The following is a 24,907-nucleotide window of genomic DNA, read 5'->3' as shown; positions in this document are numbered from 1 at the left end:
TCCCCATGCTCCTCATCCAGATCTTACCTTTACCTGGTTTTGCAGCCTTGGTCTGGCTTCCTCTGCTCCTGTCAGTGCTCAGCCACGTCAGACGTCCAACTGAAAGTGAAAGTAACCTCACCTCCTGGCAACATGCATTGGGTTGACCACTAAAGGTCAACAGGCTTAGGTTGACATGGCGAAGGGCAACACAAGCATTAGATAGACAATGAGAAGGTCAACATGAGTTTTTCATGTTTTTTTTTTTTCCGCCAACAGATGGTATTTAATGCCCTACCATCCACTACAGTATGGTGGGAGAATAAATGACCCTTTCAGCACCAGTGTTGATAAATCATGGGTGCTAAAAGCACTCACGATGTGCTGCTGACTGCTGCATGTACAAGTTATCTTATGTGCAGCCTGTCTGACCTCTGGTCCGGGCCTAAATTGCAGCATGTGTGCACGTCTGGCCCAGTAGCAATAGGCTGGAATAAAAATACCTTGCCCTACACATGAACGCTGGAATAGCTTTATTTACTCTGCGTTTTGGTTAGTTTGTAGGTATTTTTCCCACAACGTTTCGGCTGCATCCTTGCATCCAAAGGTGCCCATACACTGTGCGTTTTGTGGGTGCGATGCACGCTCCCGCACACATCCCATCGTATGTGCTGCACATACTTTTTGAACTAGGTCCTGAACGCATTGCACGTGATTTGCATGCATGCGATCTAGATCAAAACTCACGCAATGATCGCACCATGTATGGGCACCTTAAGAAAATGTTAAACTCTGATTTTATATAGAAACCTGAAGAAGGTCACATGTAGCTTTACAATTCCAATTCAATTAATTCTAAAGCCCCATACACACTAGACAACTAGAGGCACCTATATTGACGGTGCCGCAAGTCAAAGGATATTGATTGAACAATACCGGGACCTGATTGGCTATATGGCATGTTCTACTGATGTTAAAGATTCTGGTTTTCCAGGGTAGCCGGCAGGTGCATTACTGACTGACACATTTTAAAGGATCCACAGGTGGCGCTAATTGCTTCACTTGTGATTCTGTGAGGAGACCTGCAAAACATTCACTGTGTGGGGTCCTGAGGACCGAGTTTGAGAACCTGTGAACTAGATAATTTTTTTTTTTCTTCAGTGATTAAACCACTATCCAATCAGCTCCTACCTGTCCTTTTTAAAATACAGCCCGTGACATGGCAGTTAGAGTGATAAACCACCAGCCAATCCGCTGCTAAGTCCAGAAAATGAAGATACATGTGATGCGTGTTCTGGCCAGCTCCTACTTCCTTTCTGTCAGGTTCTCGAATGCATACTCCTCCCTAAAACAAGTTGCAGAGTCCTACTCTCCTGAAGTCTGGTAATCAATCAATTCAAGGTGAGGCCTGTGGTGGGCAGGAGACAGGTGGCTGCTCTGGTCCTCCATTCCTGGTCTTCTGGTTTTATTTATTACAGTACTTGGTTTTATTAGCCGGGGAAAACAAAATAAAAAAAAAAAAAAAGTTCAGAATAAGGGTGAAATGGATGACATGATTGTGTGGGTGTAAGAAGTATTTGTATAAATATCCGCATACTATATTGAACTCTTCATGCAGTGTGAATAGTCTTTTTCCCTGCAGAAGTATATAATCTATCCCTGATTAAGCCAACAAAGACCAAATGCATTGGACACATGGAACCTGCGCAATGTCACTCACTAAATGTCCTGCCCTGTGCCGACACGTCTATCATTACTTCTTGCAGACCACTTGCATTTCCTATTACTCTAGTGTATAATACTCCTATATACCAATCCTGAAATGCAGATAGTCTAAATAAGTTCCACTGTAATCAATACTATTTGGTTGTGTATTTGCCCATAAAAACAATTGTATACTAAAAATTGGGGATAAAAATATCTTACTACATAAATTCATGAATACATATTTAGTTATCCGAACAATGGTCTATGCAAACTACCATAGGTGTCGCGGTGTGTGATCCGCACTCTTTGTTTTCCCTTTTGATGAGGACTTAAAACACTTTGAGAAGTGGAGGTCATTTATTTGCTGTAGGATATGAGTGTTGCCATCTCAAGAAATTGGGCAATAAACCACACCATTTAGTTCAATTATTTCTAAGGAATGCTTGTACTAATTACATTAAAGTGGCATTGAGGGAATGAGCAAGCTTTTCTTCTTAAGCAGTCCTGAAAGATAGGGTGAATTGACCAAATAAAATATGCACATCAGCCTTCTTCTTTTATGGTCATTCGCCCTCCCAACGGCAAGATTAATAAGGAACAGCTTTGCCAGGGGTGGGGTGGGTAAAGACGGGCATCCATTATGGGTGTGGTAGATGTTTGATATAATGTCCCCAAGTACTGGCTAATGAAAATAACTTTCTTTCTGGGGAACAATCTGTTACACTCTTACAGTTTCTTAAGTAGCGCCTCAAATTCCGATGCGCTATTTTCCTCAAACTCCCTAGCCGCTTCCCAGTCCTTTTGCAAACTGATTTTTATGCCATTTCAGTCATGGCTACAGGAGCCGCTAAATCTTTATGGAAGACATGGCGATCTCCGATCCGATGTGCACGGGACTGTGGATTGAAATTTGTGGCTAAACACATTGGATTTACACATTTTTGCCCGTTGTGTCAGATTTGGGCGAGAAGGGCCCAATTCACCCTAATGCATGGGCTTCTATAGGTTAAATATGGCCCATAACTGCTCTGGTCAGTCAAGTAGCTTATGTTGCCTTGTTTCTTAATACTTACTCCTGCAGCATTCATATGGGCAGCTCCTGGGTCACATAGGGACTATGCGCCCGCCTGTCTGGTTTCTCAAGGATAGCTCACTTTGGAAATTCACTGCTGCTAGATTTAGTATGCATCTGCTGCTCTGCAGTCTTAATTATGTTCTTCCTAAAGAAAGTCGGTAAGGTGAAAGACTGCAAAATGCTAAAATTACTTACTGCTTGTCTGCACATCTGCTCTCCCCCCTGTTGTACAAGTGTCACTTCTGTAAAAGACAAAAATATAAAGTCTGCTTGCATTTTGTGTGTGTGTAGTAGATATTTTTTTCTTTCTGTGGGCAGGATGGTCTAACATCCGCGCCGGCTACCGCAGACATAAGTATTGCATCTTGCATTGAGCTGTCCTTTGCGTTGTGGCCGGTGATGTGCAGCGGGTCCCCGGAGGCTCCCCCCTCCTTCCCTTACCCTTCTGCTACAGGCTGGCTCTCCTACTCCTCCCTGCACCCGGAAGAGGATATACAGTGCAGGGAGGTGGAGGTCACCGGTCTGGGCAGCACAGCAATGTGCGGTGTTTCCTGCATATCAAAATGCTGTAAAAGCTCTGATAACGGGCTTCGTTTAGAGAATCCCGCCATGTGTGTTTGTATGATGTATGTGTGTATACAGTATGTGTAAAATATATATTATCATTTTCAACGACTTTCTACCTCTCCGCAACAACTGCTCTCACCAATTTTTATACTTGCCTGTCCTGAGACAGCTGTATCCCACCTGAAACAGACTCTACAAACTACCCTTGATGAAGCTGCTCCTCACAATCCATGTAGGCTTAGATGCCAACCATGGCGCTCTAAATTAACAAGACCTTTGCAAAAAGTATCACGTGGATTTGAACGTCAGTGGTGTAAATCTCTCAATCCCAGTGACTTCATTGCATTAAGACTACCTACCGCCCCTATTGTAATGCTCTGGACAATGCTAAACAAACATATTTTCAATCTCTTATCTCTTCTCATGCCACCAACCCCAAGTGAGTTTTGAATACATTAAAATCACTTCCTCACCCTCCCCATCAACGGGTGTGGTATGGGACTCCCGACAGTCGGGATCCCGACTGGCCGGAGTCAGACAGCATCGCTACGCGAGCCACCTATTCTATTCTCCCTCTATTGTGGTCGTGGACCCCCACGAGGGAAAATAGTGGGTGTCTGTCGGGCACCCGGCTGTCGGCATTTTGACAGTTGGGATCCCGACTGTCGGGAACCCGTCCGGCACCCCCATCAACTACTATCAGCGCAAGAGCTTGCTTCCTTCTTCAAGGACAAGCTTGATAAAATCCTATATGAAATGGCATGCTCTTCCTCAGCCAGTGACCTGCTTACTTCCTTTCCTGAGCCCTTTTCCTTTTCTCCTCATTTGACCCAACAAGTGAGGATTAAGTATCAACACTCTTCTCATCCTCCTACTCCATTAACTCTCCTGTTGATCCTTTACCCTTACAAGTCGGTAAAGCTGCCTCCTGTGCTTATCCCAAACTTAACTATCTATACCGACTCTTGAAAAACTAATCAACTTTTGGATTTCTGTATCATCTGTATGCTGATGATACTCAAATTTATTCTCCCCTGAATTGTCACCATCAGTATTGCTCCGCATCTCTGAATGCCTTGGATGTTCTCTTGCCACCTCAAACTCAACATTTCCATAACAGAAATAATGATATTCCCACCAGCCAAGAGTAGTTGCCAACCTGATATCTCTATCAGTGTTGAGAACACAACAAGTAATTCTACTCCCACAAGATTGCTGCCTATGTGTCATCCTTAACTCTGAACTGTCCTTTATTCCTCACATTCAATCTTTTTTTTAAATCATGTTACATGCATCTAAAAAACATATACAAAATTCGTCCGTTCCTTACACAAGACACTGAAAAAACTCCCAAACATTCATTATATCACACATTGATTATTGCAATAGCCTCCATACCGGTCTTCCTAAGAAAAGACCGTCACCACTACAATCCATTTTGAATGCAGCTGCGAGGCTGATCTTCCTGGCTAGACGTTCATCGTCTGCTGATCCGCTCTGTCAGTCCCTCATTGGTTGCCTGTATTTTACCACATTCAATATAAAATACTTCTACTTACATACAAAGCCATTACTCTGACTACACCGAGATCTCTTTGCTTATCCCAAAATCTATCCCCACCCGACCTCTCTGCACAAGATCTGTGTCTTATCATCCACACTCATTACTCGCTTACACTTGCAGGATTTTTGTCAGGCAGCACCCACCCTATGGAATGCCCTTCTATGCATATTAGGACTCTCCTCTAGCCTCCAAACTTTCAAGCGTTCCCTGAAAACTCACCTCTTCTGGCAAGCTTATCATTTTCCGGAACACCACATAACCTCCAGTAACATTCATATCTTATTGCATTCCATCAGGACTGTCTTGCAATCTGGTGAGACTTCCATGCTATGTAATCCTATCCTTATGTATCCCTCCTATTATACCTATAGATTGCGAGCAGGGCCCTCCTACCTCTGTTTGTTTCTACCCAGTTTGTTTTATCACGGTTTCCATTTGTAAAGTGCAACGAAATATGCTGCGCTATATAAGAAACTGAAAATATATGTATTTTTATAATATCTCTGCCTTGCGTGAAGCATGGCAAGTGCACACCATACACTAATTGGGGTCACATAAAATATACAAAATGACACCCCAAAACAAAAAATGACAAAAGTTTTTGACATGATCAAACATATAGGATTTATATGTCCTCTTTACCTGGTTCTTCTCGACTTCCTCTCCCTCAGTGGGCAGTATTCAATGAGAAAAATTATCCGTGTTTTATGGAGAATTTTTTGCTTTTTTCGCCTTGGACGGAGCATTTTGCTCTCCAAAAGCGAGCAACCCTATTCAATGTGAAATATTCTCCGTCTTTCTAAGTGATTTTCGCCGTCTCTCTCCGTGTAGAAATTCTCCATCTTTTGATGGAGATCTGGAATGTGAACTTTTAAACTAAAAAGGTTTTTTTTTTTATTTTGGTGTAAAAAAATCAGTTTCTTTTTCTGTGAAGGGGCATGTTATTTTTATTCATGTGCTTATATTATAGCACATGAATGTATATTTAATTTTATTTTAAATTTTATTTTAAATTATTAGATATTCATATATTCACTGCACCCAATCGTTAATATGCACGATCGGGTGCAGTGAATACTGGGTCCCCCACTGGCTATAGGGGGGGGCAGCCTGTGCTGCCTGGGTCCCGGGGAGCCCACCTCCCCTCCACATTCCTCTGGAGCAGCCAGGGAGACTTTAATCTCTCTGGCTGCTTCCGGCTCCCTGAAAGCTCCCTGCCGCGGACGCTCATCTGCTGCAGGGGTTTAGACTCGCCGCGAGTGGCGGCGAGTCTTAAATACATTGAATAGTGGATAAAGTGCCGTGACGGAGAATCTCCAAACATGGAGAATCTCCGCAAAAACACGGAGAGTGCATGGCGAGCGAAATAAAACGCTCTCCGTGCACGGAGAATTTTCTCATTGAATACTGCCCAGTGACATACTGTACTTTGCCAGGGTCAAGGACACAGGATTTATGACCCGGGTTGACCCTTTCACACAGAACTACCCGTGTTATTCAGCAAATTACCGGGTAGAAATTTTCAACCCGGTAATTTGTTCTTTTGTGTGAAGGGGGGTCAGGCTTATCCCGGCAAAATGACATGACATGGCATTTGAAAGCCGTATATTTGCCGGGATATTCAGACTTTTCTGTCTGAAAGGGGTAGCAATCATACTGTACCTTGGTACACCCACCCAGTGATATAACATACCTTTATTTTTATGCTTGTTTTTTTTTTTTTTTCGTGCAATGGGTATTTGAGTAGGGTAAATGTTGAAAATGGTATTTTGCAATATTGGTAAAGGAATGCTGAACTCTTGGCCAATCCATGATTAAACTTTGCTGTTTGGTCACACATCCTTTTGATTACACAAACCCAATTGACTAAATAATGTATACACCTACCTACCTACGAGTTTGGTTGTTACATATTGCCATCATACTCCTGTGGCCCTCTAACTGAGCCAGAATCAATCATTCATCCAGTCTAAGGGAATGAATCGGGTTGATACGCTATGTAGCGTATTTGGCCCAGGAACAGATGTTTCGGGTATGTGCATCTGCCAGACAGTGGGTACGCCCCAGAAAAATGCTTGGTATCCCCAAGCGAACACAGGCATGGAAAAGCCTGCATAGGGCGGGCTGCTGACTTTGCCGTTCGCCCCGTTCGTGGCCATTTCCGAGGCAAACAAGTCGGTGTAGACTGGCCTTTTTCATTTTGCGAACAGGCAAAAAGAATAATTTGATATTCAACGACCATCCAATGATTATTTTTTTTTTTTGCACCCGCACGCAAATGGATGTGTAAGCGTACACGTTTATTCGCATGCTGGCGGGGGGGGGGTGTTTACCCACTTGCTAAGCTGCAAATGTACGCTGCAGGCCTCAATCAGGCCCAAAGTGCGTAGTATTGCTAATTGTGAGTAATAGCCCTGTCTCATTGTATGGAATTAAGCAACTGGGATGTTGTTTATAACATTATTGAAAGAGATGATGCCTCAGCAATCATTGGTAACATCCAAACTAAAACTTTCTTTTTGTGTGTGTGTGTGGAGTACAGAACATGCTGAGGCAGCAATGTGTACAGGCCAGAGTAGAGATGTGAGGGAAGATTTGTGTCATACCATCTCTGTGTGAACTGCATACATCAACCTGCTAATGTAATCCGCTACAGCCCACGTATATCACACTGCAGGAATGAGGAGTATATGTAGTTCATGCATATATTAGTGACCTATTTAACAAAACTGATTAGCATCAAATAAGTGTACGTTTCAATTATCTTAAAGTGTGTAACATTACATTTAGTGTTTTATGTATGCATACGCCATATATTATCAACTTGTATATGGCACCGCAAGGGATCTGCAGCGCCCAATTAGAGTGTACATAAACATGTAAGCAAAATAGGAAACCGTTTGTAACAATAGACCAGGGGTTCTCAACCTGTTTTGCTCTGGGACTCCAGACAATAAAAATTATTATAGGACCCCAGAAAGTCGCCACGTGTGGTCAGCAGACAGCACATGCATGGCAACATTGTGGAGGCGCAAAAATGATGGGAGGAGTTTGAAGTTAGACAATTCAACGGATTTTTCAGACTTGTTTTATCACTGACTGAGATCAGAGAAATTATCAGACTGATGGTCAGCAACATGGAGTCGCGACCCCATGCTGAGGTGGTTGGAACCCACAGTTCAAGACCCGTTGCAATTTATTTATTACCTGTTATTAATATAGCGCACACATTAGAATTGAGTGTACATAAACAGAAGTGCCTCCAGACAACACTGAAATAAGTATCAGGGTGGCAGAAAACTGCATGGAGGAATGTTTAATAAAGAAAAAGAAACCCACATGAGGGAAGAAGGCCCTGTTGTAACATATGTAATGGAGTTTGATTTTATTCTTCTTCGCTATTGATAATTCTCACATAAAAATTGCAATGTGCAGCAGTGTGTAACAAGTGTCCTTGTACATCTAGTGTATATACACAAAATGGTGTGGTATACCTAGTTCAAACAAGATGCTCCAAACGGAGTAGTGTACCATTCTTTTCACATTTTGCCTCTGATCTGTCTCCGACATGGCAGAAAGACAGTCTCCTTGCACTACAGATGCTGGGCTGCAAAGGAATTGGGGGGGCAACATTATTCCTTATATAACCTTTCTTAATGACCACCAAATAATTACCTCAGAGCTAGGTTTATACAGCTGTTACCAGAGATTTATACCTTTGCACGTATATGCCGTTGTTTTGTCAATGCAGAATGTAAGTTGAGGTTTTTGTCCATGTATCCGCAGGCTGGCTGGAAGGAGAATCATGCAACGTTTATGAATGAGCTGAAGAACCTACAAGCCACAGGACTCAGCACTCTCGGGCAGGCACTGAGATCTTCATTTGATTTACTCAATTTGAATAGGTTGGTGTCTGGAATCGATAACTATGGACAGGTATGTATAGCGACAGAACCCTTGTAAAGTGCTCTATTCTTTATGCTTTTTCTTCATACAGATTAGACGTGTGTGCTTTATGTATCCTTGTATTACTTTCTGTTTTAGGTTTATAATACTTTTTATGTAGCTCTAGAACGGTCTAGGGTGGCAAAAATCGTATTGTAATTGCAATATGTAGAATTAGAAGTGTTATGATTGAGTAAGAAAATGCTGTCTTTTTAAGAACAAGCTTAACAATTAATTAGACAATGTTACCAAAGTTAGTGCAATGGAGTATGCTGCGCTATATAAAACTATATATAAAGAAAGAAATAATGCTCAATGGGATGCTCCATGACAAGAAGTACCATGTGCAAAAGATTTGGTAGTAAAACCAGAATGGACATAAGTATAGGATGAGATGGCCCGTGGCTCCAGTATTGAAGCATGTAGTTGTCTGCTTCATGCCGCAGGCAGTGTCTGGTGTCACCATGCGAGCTAGGCTGCTCTAGGCCTGACGTTTCTGCCCTTAGACATTGTGTATTAGCCTGTTATGTTACAGACGCCGAGCATTGTCCCCCGGGTGCTGACCTTTGATCTTATGTCCTCGGCATGTAGATGGTGACTGCTCCATTGAATGATTTTAGCGAAAATACATATCTGGGGTCTCTGATAGCTGTGCACATGATTCTAAATGCTGGATCTCCTATGAAACGGTTTGCTCTTTGTCTTAAAGGGAAGAAATCCATTCTTTCTGGAGCCCTCCATTTTAATTACAATTACAGACGGCAACAAGCTTACAAGTTCGTCAGGTGTTCAAGAAGAGGTGAGCTTTTGCCTTATGTCTAATAAGTTAATGTTTCAGTATAATCTACGTGGCTTGGTTTGCATTACATCACTTTACACATTTGCTAAGGTGTTTTGGTACATGAGGACTAGTCAATTGTCTGGAAACCTTGTCACTTATTTTTAAATCCTGTCTCCTTTAGCTCCATCTTCCTCTAAACTCCCCGCTGCCTGGAAGTGAGCTTACTAATGAACCGTTTAGGTGGGACCAGAGGTTGTTTGCACTTGTTCTCCGCCTTCCAGGCGCAACTTCTGCGGAGCCAGAGCAGCTGGGCAGCGTGCCCTCTGATGAGTCTGCTGTTACTCAGATGTGTGAAGTCACTGGAGGTAAGGTGTTTGCTCCTCCCATTACCACAATTAAATTACACAGATGCTATAAAAGCCTCACGTCAGAGACATTGTTGTTTTTATTTTGTCTGTATGATTTGCAGTGATGACAAATGTTATGGATTTGCATATTAACTCTTTATTGACTTATTGGACACCATCCTGCAAAAGTTATACAATGTTAGAAATAATGTGTCATTTGAACCTAATTAAGGTTGACTTTTTATTTTTTTTGGTAGGACGTTCATATTGCGTGCGGACACAGAGGATGTTAAATCAGTGTTTAGAGTCTCTGGTTCAAAAGGTTCAGAGTGGAGTTGTAATCAACTTTGAGAAGACTGGTCCGGACCCTACGCCTAATGGGGAAGGTAAAGAACTCTTACGGCTATTGGGTGTTCTACTTAAGGTGTCCATACACTTATGTGACTTCTCCGAGGGGAGATGTTGCATAAGCTTGTGAGCAGGACCCTCCTACCATTTGACTGAACTACCCTCTTTTTTTTTTTTTTTTTTTTTTTTTATCCTTATTAATTATTTCTAATTGTAAAGTGCAACAGAACCTTATGCGCTGTATAAAAAACTGTTAATAAATAAGATATATAGGCTTTAAACTTATACTAGAAACAGGGTTTGATGGCAGAGCAGAACCTCTTGGTCTATCTGGACTGCCCCTTTTTATCATTTTGGTAAATTCAACCCTATTTGTTCTTTAGGTCTTTGTTGAGCTATTCTTTAAAGCCCATACACACTGGGCGATTTTGAGCTCAAAGCCGCTCAATGTGTATGGCCCGGCGGTGAGCGCTGCTGCACGCTCTTTCGCATCATCGCTGGGAAAGTCGTTCATCTGTTGGTATTACCAACAGATGAGCGGCTTTGTGGATGGCTTTGCATAGCGTTGCCCTATGCAAAGCCGTCCGCTGACAGCACAGCACAGGGCAGGGGGGAAAGCCGCTCCATGTGTATGCACTGAGGGCTTTCCCCCCAGTGATGACAGCGGTCATTGCTGTCCATACACGCTGCGCAAAATAGCCCAGTGTGTATGGACCTTAAGTCTATCAAAGTTTTACTTGCTTTATCTTGGAAGTAAATTTACTAAAAATTATAAAAATGAGAAATGATGTTGCCCTTGGCAAGCAATCAGATTTGCTCCTATCAATTTCTAGTATGCAATAGAGACATTATAGTCCAAATCTGATTGGTTGCCATAGCCTCTACAAACTCAGATGGTAGGCTTTTCCACTAATCCTTTCTGCAGTGGATAAGTGGAGTTCTATGTTTTTGTTCTGTAAATGAGTAACTATATCTCTTTCTTTCGTATTATAACCAATCGCAAAGATCATAAAGTTTCATACAGTGGCTAATAGCGCTGTTCTGTTTATATTGGCAGACGGTACTAAATTTAGCATTGGCACAGCACACATTATTGTAGTTGTCGCACATTAATAAATGTACCTAAATAAAGTTAAGTTGCAGACGACGTAGTGCCCATTGGCTATATACCCAATTCCTCGTTTCCCATGAAAGGGTCTTTCTAGTTGAGGCACGCCAGCCACATTTCTCCCTGTACTGCTCTCTGGTTACCTACTAGCGTAGCTGATTTTCATCCATATAAAGTCTGTAAACTTTTCACCGTTGTAAGCAAATTGGGGGATGAGCAAGTAAAATGCTGGTTTCCGGAAAACTGCTGAGTGGAAGCAGCAGCTTTACCACAGTATAAGGCACCCATCCACTAGTCCGATTTGGCCTGTTTTCTTCAGATTCAGATGGATCTGACAGACCGATCTGACTAAAAAGGCCAAATCTGAGCTTCCTCAGATCAGATGTGCGGCTGAGTCTCCGATCCATCTGACCAAAAAATCTTTGGTGCTGCATCAGGGGTCCATCATAGGTCTGATCAGATTCATCTGAAGTGAATGGAGTGAAAAATTTGCCCAGGGTCAGATCAGATATCTGGGAGAGTTTTTAAATGCCCCCATACACGATTTGGGACGATTTCCCTCGATTCAGACTGATCGGGCTTGGAAATCTTCCCAAATCGGATGTGATTGACACCCCATCTGACCCGATGCGCAGTCCTGTGTGCATCAAGCCGGATCCCACAAATTAAACCTGATGCAGGTTCAATCTGTTGGATCCATCAGAGGCACATCGCGGGTGATTTTTAGCACTCACAATTTATTGGTCCGATCTAGAAGTGTATGCCAGCAGTGAAGTACTGCAGGCAGAGCATGGTCCAGGCTGTGGGTGCAGCGTTGTGCGGGGAGGACAGTCCGCTGTGTCCGGGAAGCGCTGAGCGGACAGCTGCAGCAGAACATGATCTTTTTTTTTTCCTTCAAAAGATATCAGCGGTCTAGCTCGCGGCAGGCCTTAAATTTTTTTAATTTTATTTTCACGTTCTGCTGCCACTGTCCAGTGTCTTCTCAGCGCTTCCCAGTCACTGCGGACTGCCCGCCCCGCTCAATGCTGCACCCACAAGCGGGACCTATCTGCAGAGCTATTCTGTGCTTAAAATGCAACTGGTACGAACCAAAGCCTGCTTTCAGTAATTAACGATACTTAATTATTATTATTTTTTTATCTCTGTAGATGGAGTCACAGATTCCCTCCGATCTATTAATTCCTTTGCTCCGCAAGCATGGCATAGCTGTCATAAACTTATCTACGTGCGACCTAATCCAAAAACTGGTGTTCCTGTTGGGCACTGGCCAATCCCTGAATCCTTTTGGCCTGATCCGAGCTCTCCAACATTGGTAAGTGCATTGCCAAGATGCCAGTGAGAGTGCAGGGAAGGATGTTTCCTAGCACAACTTCAATCCACACTCCCTGCTTCTTTCACATGCTATTGTAAGCAGCATTAGTTTAGGCTACTGATAGCTTCTCTGACTTTCTCCTACCCGAATAAGGCAATAACTATTTCATTTTGACTATTAATACTGTAGTAGTTAATCAAAACCATTTCTTTACACTTTCAAATAGTTCATTTAATTTTTTTTTTTTTTTTTAACCTGGCTAGAAGTTTAACACTTGAATCTCCCTAAATAGTAGTATTGGAAAAATGTCAGATTTCCCCCATGTAATGTCTTATTCATTCTTCCTCCCTCCTATCACAGCCTCCCCGCACTGCACACCCTGTGGTGAGATTCTCTTGTGTAGACTGCGAACCAATGGTCATTGATAAGCTGCCGTTTGACAAATATGAGCTTGAACCATCTCCGCTAACCCAATATATTTTGGAACGGAAGTCTCCTCACACCTGCTGGCAGGTTAGTGCCCTATACCAACTGTAAACTATAAACTGTGCTACTCCCTTTTATTTTGGAAATGTGGTTTCTAGAAATGTGCATCAGCATATGCGTCTTGTCTGCATTTCATAGAACATTCGGGCATATTGTGTTTGTATCTACTACACTTTAATTCTGAGCGATCCATTAGATTTTAGATTTTTCACTGAGCATCTTCTGTTGGCTTTCTGTACAGGAGCGTGTAATAGCTACAGCATAACTGCAGCTAAAACCCGGGGTATTGTCGTGATAACCCACCTCAAGGCACACTGGAAACTGCGCCATTAAAAAAACCTATATGCAATGCCCAGGGAATCCTTCCCTTGGAGCTACAACAGGTAGTCCCAGCAATGCACCCAGGTTATCTAACAGTTTAAAGCATTGGAGCGGATAGCCTCTCGCAAGTGCTGGCAGAAGAGACTCCACCCATATTCAGTTTGTGCTGCACCAAGCTGGGAATAGCCCATACAGGAGCTGCAGGGAGAACCCGGTCTATCACTGGTCTCACGGCTTGGATCCATGCTCCAATTCCAGGATTTTGATTGAAAATTAAGATAGCTTAAAAAAAGACTTAAGTGCTTTAACCCCCGAGAATTTTCCTGGCCATGCCTAGACTGGCAAGCCTGGAAAATTCTCGCGATTGCCGATGGTTGGCTGAAGTCAGCTTCAGCACTGCCTGGGGTCGCGCCTGGCTGTACAATGCATGATGTGGGTGAGGCTTGGCGTACCTGAAAGATCAGTGTGTTGGTGAATGTCTTTTGTGGCAAGTGCAGGGTCTTTGCCCGTTGAGGCTATTTTCTAGTTCTGTAAGTGGGATGCCTGACTGGAGTGTGTTGTGGTATTCTAGAGCAAGTGAGGGGCAGGTGGGGAATAGTTTTGGATGAGTGATAATGGACCACCATGGTAGTTTCCTGGCTCTGTACTTATTCATGAAATAGAGTATTGTCCAGCCTCTTGTGAAGGTTGAAGGGTTGTATATGTGGCCCTTGATGTATATCGGTTAATCCCAGTTTTATAAGAACCAGGTTTACTTCTATTTTTACATGCACAGCTTGGTTTTCAGGACATATGTTGCTGATATCTGGCTATACATGCCAGCAAATATATGAAAAACAGATGTGTTCTGGCCAGGATCCTAATTGCATGTAAACACCAGAGTTCATTTCTAAAAGACTTACCAGTTACCGATCTGATCACTAGTTGTAGGAGTACATGTCATCTAGGGGGTATGGTATAACTTACTGACAGTCGGGATTCCGATGGTCTTTTCTCTGACATCGGGAACTCGACAGTCAGGACCACCCCCACCCCCCCCACCCCTGCACGAGGGAAAATAGCCCGTGTAAGTTGGGATTCCGTTGTCGAAGAAATGACTGTCAGAATCCCAACTGTTAGTGAGTCATCCAGCACCCCATCTTGGAAGGTCATCTTTGTAATGGACTGTAGGGATTTGGGAATTGCATAAAATGTAGAAAAAAAAAGGGTTTGCTTAATCTTAAAAGGCTAAATTTAATGACCCATTTTTGGGCGCTTGCAATAGATATAATTTCTATACTAAAACTGTAATTTCTTGATTTCTTGACAAGAACTTTTATAACCACTAAAAAGACCCACAATAAAATATTTGATCAAGGTTTGTGTTGGTGACCCAATCCTTCTCCCTGACTCTCTTTTTTTAGCACCAATGTATAAATTCTTCCTTCCTTTTTATTTTATTTTTTTTTAGCTCTAGATTTGATGGCGAACCCCAAAACATGTCACAGACATCAGCTGGCCTCTCCTGTAGATTCTGTTGCCTTGTTTTGCGGGTATTTGGCACTGAATGAGTCACCTGATTTAATGGTGGCTACAGTTTGCGCAATCAGACCTTTCATTCAGTTAGTGTTGTGCTTTTCTGAATCTGTTGTCCTACAGCTGTCCGCAGGACGAGTGTGGTATATTACATTAACCACAAAAGATTGACCTGTACAACGGCGATATTGGAAAAGGTAGACATGAGTTTTTTTTTGGGGTCAGTTGACACCTGAGCATGCGGATCCCAACATTTCCTTGCAGTGATTCGGGTGCTTCACTGCTCTCAGTACTATATACCATTCCTAGCAGGCATGTCCAAACTATGGCCCTCCAGCTGTTGCCACAGGTTTTCTATTAAGGAATGCTAAAACTATGGCAAGGCATGCTGGGATATGTAGTCTTACAACAGCTGGAGGGCCACCGTTTGCACATGCCTGGTTTTTAAGTATGGGGAAGGTAAAAAAAAAAAAACTTGTCGACAATAACATTGTTGATCCTATAGTGTAGACCTATTGATTGTTGACTTAGACATTGTCTGCCATACGGATTCCCTGAAGGAATCTGTTTTTTTTTTTTTTTTTTTTTTTTTTTTTTTTTCAATGAATCAGATCATGGTAACTGTAGAGGACTCTCCTTTCTGCTACTGTGGGGGAAGTCCATGTCTAGGAGGAGTCCGTTTGTGTTGAGACATTTTAACAAATATGTTTTTTTGGTACTTATGTTAGTTGGGTGTCCTCTATAGTTAGTACACATACCCCCACTATCCCTGTCGGCACGGAGTTGATTTTATATAGTGTGGCAAGCGGACGAGGAAAACTAAGCAAATAGCCCAACTAACATATAAGTACTTTTTTTTTTTTTTTTTTTTTTTTTTTTTTTTTTTTTTTTTTTACGAAGATGGGAGTTCTAGTGAAGGTGGGATGTTGCCCATAGCAACCAATCTGTATTTCTTTAGTACCTTCTTGAAGATAATAGATAAAATCTGGTGTTTCTACCACAGTCTTGTTTGTATCTCAGCACTGGGATACAAACCAGGCCGTGCCAGAAGTACCACAGCAGAACACCCCAGGCAGGAAGGAGGAACGGCAAGGATTTTACAAGGTGCACGGTGCTACTTTGTAACCGGCTTCAGAAACCTTTTTGTTCAGGTGTGGACAGATAACCGGGATCAATCAGAAACTACCTGTAAGAATTCTTCTTGCGCTCAGATTCCCGCAGCTTACATTTAAAGGAAGAACTTCTGTATTTTGTTGTCCCCAGATCTTTTAATGGGAGAGTATTAGAGTTTTGAAATTCCAGTCTGCTTTGCAATATTTTCCTGGTGGGACCTTGCTAATGGGGTACAACTACCTTGTGTTTGTTGCTGTTCTGAGTCTTGCCATGGTATTTGACCTGTGACAAGAAATGGTCCTCCACAACCTCCATCTTTGTAGCAGAAATTGGCTGTTCCCCACCTTTTATAATTCTCCAACACAGCTGTTTCTGTTAGGGATTCTGTTTTAATGATACATCTGAAAATGATCATCATTATCACCTGTTCAGTATGATTGGTTAATCTTACACCTGACTGCAATCCCACAAAATCCCTGACTTTGTGTACCTAGAACAGGCATGTCCAAAATATGGCCCTCCAGCTGTTGTGGAACTACAAGTCCCATCATGCCCTGCCACCGTTTTGCTTTTAGGGAATGCTAAAACTATGGCAAGACATGCTGGGATGTGTAGTTTCACAACAGCTGGACGGCCACAATTTGTACATGCCTGCCCTAGAAGAATAAAGGCTGTTTTTGAAGCAAAGGGTGGTCACACAAAATATTTTATTTGCTATAATCTTCTGTTCATTCACTTATTCTTATCCATTAACATGCAATTAAAACTTCTATTTTTGAAAGCGTTCATACGTACTAGTTTTGCATGGTACTGTGTATGTCTATGCTATAAAATATTTATTTTCTCTTGCAGGTTTTTGTGAGCAGTAGTGGAAAGTACAGTGAGATTGGCAAACCATTTGGGTATTTAAAAGCCAGCACTACTCTTACCTGTGTGAACCTCTTTGTTATGCCATACAACTATCCTTTATTACTTCCTTTACTTGGTAAGTTTTCCAGGAAAGATTTCTGATCTTATTCCTCAAAATGACACATGTTTACTCTGCCAAGTACTTGCATTGCCAGGTCTGCATGCCGTATAGTTAATAGGGAAAATAAGTCTACATTTGTCACCAATGTTAACAACTATGTCCTTGAACTTTGCCCTCAACTGTGTACTTTGCTGCGAATCCGCTGTCTGTATAGCTGATAAATGTTTTGCAATGCTATATCTATTGGCGTTACATACTGTAAACTGCATTTATCAACAAGACAAATGTTATGTGGCCACAGTTTAGTAAGATGATTACAAGCATACATTATTCAAGTCCCCAGCAAATGTTCCCACAGTACATTAACAAACAGCAGGAATATTCATTGTTGTGTTGTTGTTTTTTTTGTAAATAAAGTTTTGTTCTTGTCCACGGTCGTCTGATGCAGCCTCATCAGTATTACGCTATATGGCAGCTGGTGTATCTGCTCCTTGACAAGTATGCCATATATTCTTTAGTATAGTGTCGTTTAGGGCATTTCTGAAGTTACATTTTGAGAATTTGATTTTATTTTCACACTGTTCTTATGAATTGCGTTCATTTTACAGATGACTTATTCAAGTTGCACAAGCTAAAGCCCAGTTTGAAGTGGCGCCAGTCCTTTGATACCTACTTGAAATCTATGCCACCATATTTCATAATGGTAAGCTCTAGCCATTGATCAGTTAGTTTCTGTATAGAGGTTACATGTGTACAGGGTATATCAGCCACAACAGGCCATAGTTATGATATACCAATAATGGTACATATTAGATTCAAGATGCAATGTTTTTAATCGTATTGGGGTTAGCACTGGGCGGTCCAGGTATTCTGTGTTAAGGTGGCCATACACGACAGTGTATGGCCATCCCCCTTGAGCCGCCCAGGTCTTCCTGGGCGGCAGGATCGCACGCGGTCCTTTTGACATGTGATGTATCCCATGTGACTCCCCGCTGCCGGGAGGGGGTTCGAGTCTGAAGTCTGACGCAAAAGCAGGGCCGACATCCGATCTGATGCGCCCGGGTCGTCCAATTGGATGGGATGTCAGACGCATGTGATTTTGGCTGATATTTTTACCCGATTTCTCTGCCCGATCCGTTGGAATCAATAAGTGTATGGGGGCCTTTACTCATTGAGGGCAAGATTCTCTAAGCTTCAAAAGTGATAAAATGGAGAGTGAAAAACAGCCAGCCAATCAGCTCCTGCCTGACGTTTTTCAAACAGTCTGAGACATGGCAGGTAGGAGCTGATTGGCTGACAGTTTATCACGCTCCATTTTATCACTTTTGAAGCTTCGAGAATCTGGCCCTGTGCCCTTGCTGCAGTAAAGCCTAGGCCTCCTAAACTTGTGGCACTACTGGCAATAACACTAGAATAAGCTATATTGCGCCAATTAGTCTTGCAGCCTGGTAATGCTGGCCATTCTCACATAGGCCTCTTTGTTCTGTCTGGGTACAGATTTCCTAAATGGACATTACTTTTTGTCCTTGTGCTTTAGGTGTGCTGTGTACTATGCTTTACAGAATTAGTCGTGGCCACCAAAGACATGGCGGAGTTTCCCAAACTTGGGTTGGGGGAGAGAAAGAGCTGCCTATTAACCCCTTCCCGACATTTCACGTACATTTACGTCATGGTCGGGATGTACTTCCCGACACATGACGTAAATGTACGTCATGACTTCAAAGTGTCACCACGTCTAGAGACGCGGTGACAGAGGGACGATGTCTGCTGTCCCTGACAGCAGACATCTTCCCTCATTGCCCAGGGGGGGCAGCGATGCCCCCCGCCATGGGCGATCGCTGCGATTGGCTGTTCAAACGTGAACAGCCAAAAGCAGCGTTTACTGTGTGATGTGTAAAATTTAGACTCTACTGCCCCCTAGTGTCCAAAAAAAAATAAAAGAAAGTTGAAATAATGATGTAATAATAAAGTTTAGATATGGTCTATGTTAGTTAACTATTTTGAGTGGTATGATTATTTGTCTCACAAGCAGAAAATTTTACATTTTGCAAATAGCAAAATGTTTAATTTTTTTACGACATTTTGGTATTTTTCACACAAAAAAAAAACTGTATCGACCAAAATTTACCACTAATTTAAAGTACAATGTGTCACGAGAAAACAATCTTAAAATTACTGGGATAAGTAAAAGCAAAAAAAAGTTATCCCCACTTAAGTGATACATGTCAGATTTGAAAAAAAGGGCTCTGTCAGGAAGGCAAAAACATGCTGCGTCGGTAAGGGGTTAAAATAAATAAATAAAAGCCTCTTGATAAATCTGTCCAGTAAAAAGAGCTTGTTACATCTTTGCTGTGGTAGATTAGTGTTACTTCTCCTTAGTCCTTGTCTATACTTCATGCATAGACTGGAGCACAAAACCTGCTTTTCTAGGCACTGAATGCACCTCTGACTCTTTAGTGGCACCTACTGTATGTACAAAGCTTTGTGGTGCATTGTATAATTTCACCATGCTTCTTTTCTTTCATCAGCCATTAAAGAAAGCAATGAGGATGATGGGAGCACCGACTCTAATCTCTGAAAGTTTGGATTGTGGTCTTAGTTTCAGTGTTAATTCATATCTGAAAAAGCTTAGTCAACAGGTACTAAACATTGTTTCTGGTCATTAATGTTATCACTTGTGATGCATTTTGCGGAGTTAAAAATAAGAATCTGCTACTATTTTGGACCAAGATACTGCATACGCCTGTGGGTCAGATTCAATTGTTACTGTAATCATTTGCAAGGCAGGCATCCCTGCAATGCACCCAGAAGCCATTCTGGCTACAACTCATGTGTTATTGAATCGGCCCCAGTTAGACAACTTGAAGAATGGAATGAATCCATAACCACTTATATAATAATTGGGCAAAGTGTCAACCGCTAAGACCTGTTGATTGAGGCCAGTAGTGCAAGTATAAAAAAAAAATTTAATGGTACTGGCGCGCAACAACAAAAAGGGGTGTGGTTAGGGTGTGGGCGTGGTCAGGGTGTGACCATGTGGCATGATGGGGAGTGGCTACATGCAACATTAGAACACAATATGAAAATAGATAGACAGATACTGGTCTTGCCCCTGCAGTACCACATAAAGCAGATAAAAGAACCTCTTGTTCTATATCAAGGTCACACTGATGCTGCAGGACATCTTATGGTGGTCCATGGATTGGGAGCCTTTAGTTAAGAGTAGTCCGTAAAGAAATGTTGGAGCATATAAATGAAAGCACATGCCAGGACCCTGACATCAGGAGGGCTGCTTGGACTACTGAAAAAGTTATATAAGTATCCCATACTACACACTCGGTGCCCTAACATGCGCTGATATAATAAGTTCACCATTTAGTATTAACAATAAAGGCAAGCAGGGATATCAGAATGTCATTCAGCTATCTACTTGTAGCAGCTTCACCACACAGCCCCGGGTACTGGATCCCCCAGGCAGGCACACTGCCCCGGGTACTGGATCCCCCAGGCAGGCACACTGCCCCGGGTACTGGATCCCCCAGGCAGGCACACTGCCCCGGGTACTGGATCCCCCAGGCAGGCACACTGCCCCGGGTACTGGATCCCCCAGGCAGGCACACTGCCCCGGGTACTGGATCAATCAGAGTAGTGTAGCTGTAGCGCTGCACATTAGGTGTGACACACACCTGACACCTCAGTAATAACGGCCGGAACACCACACACCTAGATACAGCCTAGTACACACCTTGGACACCAGCACTTTTTACTCTGCGCTATGACTGGGGCACACCGTGCATGTGGAACATTTGCTAAGTTATAGTGGGAGCCGCTTCAGTCCCCCCGCCCAGCACACAGCATCTCACCCGGTAGAAAGTGCTGCGGTGCTCTGTTACTACAGGAGAGTCTGGCCGGGCACATGCCAGGTGCGGAAGGGCTGCAAAAGGGGCAGAGCGTTGGGTACTTATTGTGTGCACAGGAGATGGGAAAGCACATGGCCGGCTGTGTACAGAAAAGTCTGAGTGCTGCTGCGGCACGCTCGAGAGGGACGCCGTGCCATGACGTTGGCGGCGCATGCAGTGTTAGCGCTCTCCAGGTTTTTATTATGGCGGTACGGGGTGCTGGCACTATGTTATAGCGGTACGCCGTACCACCATACTTGCAGCACTGATTGAGACTTATAATGGAGCTATGTGTTTGCATCTTTTTTCTTTTATTTTAAGGCAGAAAAAACATTTCTGTTTCGACCAGAACATAACATATGGTTATTGTCTTTTCCCTTGCTGTTTATCAGTCACAGCCCATACATTGTTAATCGCAGGTCTTCCTAAAGACATTAATGTTTTGAGAAACACTTGCAGTTTGATGGATGTTGATAAAATGGTACTTATATGTTAGCTGGGCCCCCACTATAGTTAGTACGCTCATACCCCCACTATCCATGTCGGCATGGAGTTGATTTTATATAGTGTGGCGAGGGGACGAGGAGAACTAAGCAAATAGCTTAGTGGGCGCCCAACTAACATATAAGTACCGATAAAATATATCCTATAGATGTTTATATCACAAGTTTAATTATAAAACTTAATTTAAGGGGCGTCTGGCCTCATTTGAGCCTTTGGGGGGTATTTAATCCCAGGCAAATTTTTGACCAGGCTAAAAATCTGCAATTTTCACCTTTTTTGGGGGACAAATTCGACTCGCCCTATTCAATCCCAGTGCTGATTTTTAGAGGGAGTGGATCATATTTTCTACAGCAACTAGGTGGGCATGGTCGACAGTCAAAAGGTCGACATGGGGTTTTTTGACCGCATATCGACACTGTCAACATGGACACATTTTAAAGTGCACTGCATCCCCTCGCTACGCTTGCCACACTATTTTATTCTCCCACCACGCCCTAGTGGATGGCAGGACATGGAATACCGCCTGTCGGCTCCCAAAACAGTGAATAACCCCATGTCGACCTAATGCTTCTGTCGACCTTGACCCATGTCGTCCTTCCTGCATGTTGACCCAATGCTTGTTGACCTAGTTGTTGTAGACCATATAACCGTATCCCTTTTTAGACTGGGCAAAAAAATCCAGCATCGGCGGAATTGCCACAAATTCGTTAAAATACATGAATTTTCTGCGGTTTTCGACCATCCCGGTTCGCCCAAAAAAGTGAAGGGGCATCAGCAAAAAAGGACTCAAATGTCCTTGATTGAATACTAATTGGCGAATTATTGCCGATTTTTCGCCTGGCCTGGGAATTTGGCTGGGATTGAATACCTCCCTTTTTTTGAATTCTTATTCCTGTGGAGAACGTGAAACAACCTGCTTTTAACTACGTTTATATTCTTTCTGGTTGTTCGCTTCATTCTCTGTAAAGGAGTCTTGTTTTTTTTCTTTCTAATGTCTTATTTCAACCATTGTCATAATGCTCTTCTATTCCTTTCTCTTTTCTAGACTAAAATGGAGTCTGAAAGAATCATTGCATCTGTTGGAAAGAAAGTCCCGCAGGAGACAGGGATTAAAGTAAAGAATAACTCCACAAGACTGTCTTTAGTTCACAACCGAGACTTCAAACAGCTGCTACAGGGGATCTCTAGAGAGAAGTCTATCAGACTGTCAGAAATGAATGTGGAGGAGTTTCCCGGATTTCAAATTGGGCTTTTAAATAAGGTAAACTGACCACATTTTAGTCGATTTTCATATAATCATTATTTTTTTTTCTGTTGCATACAGCTCTTAACACGTCACTCTAAAACGTGAAGTCTTACATTTTTCAGAAAGTGGATTGTTCATCGGAGGTCACTGTAATGAGTGCCAGGACCATTGTTTTATTGTAGAAAATTACAAATGGCATGTTCTGTGACTTCTCTGATAAACCTCTGCTTCTATTGTTGCTGGTCCTCTACTGATGTGATTACCCAGTAGTGTTCTGCCACTTTTATACTGTGAACATTTGTGGGAAAGAGCTTTGCAATGTTGTTGCTTGTTAAAGAATAATAACAATCATTTAATTATCTTGTGCATTGATTTCTTACAAATGACATGCTTCACACCTTTGTCTTTAGGATCTGAAACCCCAGACCTATAGAAATGCCTACGACATTCCACGCAGGAATCTTCTGGATCAGTTGACGAGGATGAGGACCAATTTGTTGAAAACTCATAAACTGATTGTGGGACAAGATGAAGGTACTGTCTTTTTTCTGGTTACCAAATGTAACAAATTATGGGGGATTTTTTTTTTGTTTTTTTTTTTTCAATCTTTGAGTAACCGAAATACTGTATTAGAGCAAGTGCATTGATTTTTCACCTTGTTGCTCCCTTGAGTACGAGAACTGATGTTTACATACCATGTACTTGTTTTTGCTTCTTGTAACTCAGGGGTAGATTTATTAAGCTCTGTAAAGTGTTTGGGTTTTTATCACCGGCCAATCAGCTCCTACCTGTCCTTTTTCAAACCAAGCCTGTAACTTCACAGTTAGGAGCTGATTGGCCGGTGCTAAAATCTAGACACTTTATCACTTCACTAAGCTTAATAAATCTGCCCCACACTCCGTTCTTGTGTGCTTATTCACTTTGTTGTGCACCATGGAATCGTTATGGCGCCAAATAAATTAACTCTAATAATATAATATTACAGACTGCCTACATAGTGTACCAGTGGCTCAGATGGGTAACTACCAAGAATACTTGAAGCTAATGCCTTCCCCTCTCAGAGAGATCGATCCAGATCAACCCAAGAGGCTGCACACCTTTGGAAATCCATTTAAACAGGATAAGAAGGTATTACTAGATAATATTATAAGTAAATGGCACATGGTGGTGGAAGAACACAGTAATTGATTAAAATAGTAAAGGTGCATACACACTGTACAATTATTATTATTTTTTTGACCAATTTGGTTCCAAATTGAGCAGCATGCACAGTTGGCGAACAATCTTGATGAACAACTGGCGGTATGCACATCATCATTTGTCGTTCGTCAATATCTTTTGTCAACATCTTTCGTCCAGGACACTGGGTTCAATGGAAATGTCTTTCAACCAAATTGGTCAAAACAATTGTACAGTGTGTATGTACCTTAATCTACCAAATTTTAATTTTTTAGCTAAGTGAATTGTAAACCAAATACCTCCATGCAGTAACCTGAAAGGCAGGGGGAGGTGAGATGTATATAACCTTCTAAAGAAATAAAGTAGAGAAGTTTCCCATAGCAACCAGTTGGCTTCTGTTATTTTAGACCATGGATGCCTACCTGACCCTCTTCTTCAGGGAGAAAATGCTCTGTTTTGTGGACTTCCTTGGAAATGTAGGATTGCCAGCACCTGTGGGGAGCGAGGTAATTGATAAGAAAGGTGTTTCACCACAGGTGATGGCAATCATACATTACCAGGGAAGCCCAGGAAGAGAGCATTTTCTCCCTGAAGGAGAGGGTCAGGTAGGCAACCATGTTTTAGACTCTGCTAGGTAAGTTATAGTTAGAAGCGGATTGGTTGCTATGGGTAACTTCTCCACATTATCAAATTACCAGGTTTGATCTCTCACACAATATTTTAAAATAAAAGATCTGAAAGTGGATTCAATCCTTGTGTCCTATCGAGCACACCTCATTACGTGCCTTTTTTTTTTTTCCCTCTCTCTTTTTTTGTCTGATATTTGCAAAGCCACTCACGGTATGGAGAAGAAAGAAAAAAAAAGTTAAAGATGTGTTGAATATTAATACTTCAATATGCTTATTCAGGTTTATTTTTAATACACATTTTAGGACTGTTGC

General features: G+C 42.3%; 1 protein-coding gene across 5 annotated transcripts in view; it reads left to right on the top strand.

The window, feature by feature from the left end:
- The window catches only part of LOC146035842 (integrator complex subunit 6-like), a 67,796-nt gene that overhangs the window by 9,676 nt on the left and 33,213 nt on the right, over positions 1-24,907 (top strand). For all 5 annotated transcript variants that reach the window (XR_014460727.1, XR_014460726.1, XR_014460728.1 and 2 more), the window contains exons 3-14: positions 8,679-8,828; positions 9,547-9,636; positions 9,800-9,983; positions 10,223-10,351; positions 12,570-12,733; positions 13,094-13,246; positions 17,021-17,153; positions 17,747-17,841; positions 19,667-19,777; positions 22,587-22,802; positions 23,198-23,321; positions 23,773-23,915. Coding sequence is in view for 2 of the 5 variants with exons in the window: in XM_083159515.1 (XP_083015641.1) it covers positions 8,679-8,828; positions 9,547-9,636; positions 9,800-9,983; positions 10,223-10,351; positions 12,570-12,733; positions 13,094-13,246; positions 17,021-17,153; positions 17,747-17,841; positions 19,667-19,777; positions 22,587-22,802; positions 23,198-23,321; positions 23,773-23,915 (1,692 nt within the window). In the remaining 3 variants the exon portion in view is untranslated. The remainder of the gene's footprint in view (positions 1-8,678; positions 8,829-9,546; positions 9,637-9,799; positions 9,984-10,222; positions 10,352-12,569; positions 12,734-13,093; positions 13,247-17,020; positions 17,154-17,746; positions 17,842-19,666; positions 19,778-22,586; positions 22,803-23,197; positions 23,322-23,772; positions 23,916-24,907) is intronic.

The sequence above is a fragment of the Crinia signifera genome, chromosome 9, assembly GCF_055691185.1.
Source record: "Crinia signifera chromosome 9, ASM5569118v1, whole genome shotgun sequence".
Lineage (NCBI taxonomy): Eukaryota > Metazoa > Chordata > Amphibia > Anura > Myobatrachidae > Crinia > Crinia signifera.
The sequence above is the reverse complement of the archived record's forward strand: the minus strand, read 5'-3'. Positions and strand labels throughout refer to the sequence as shown.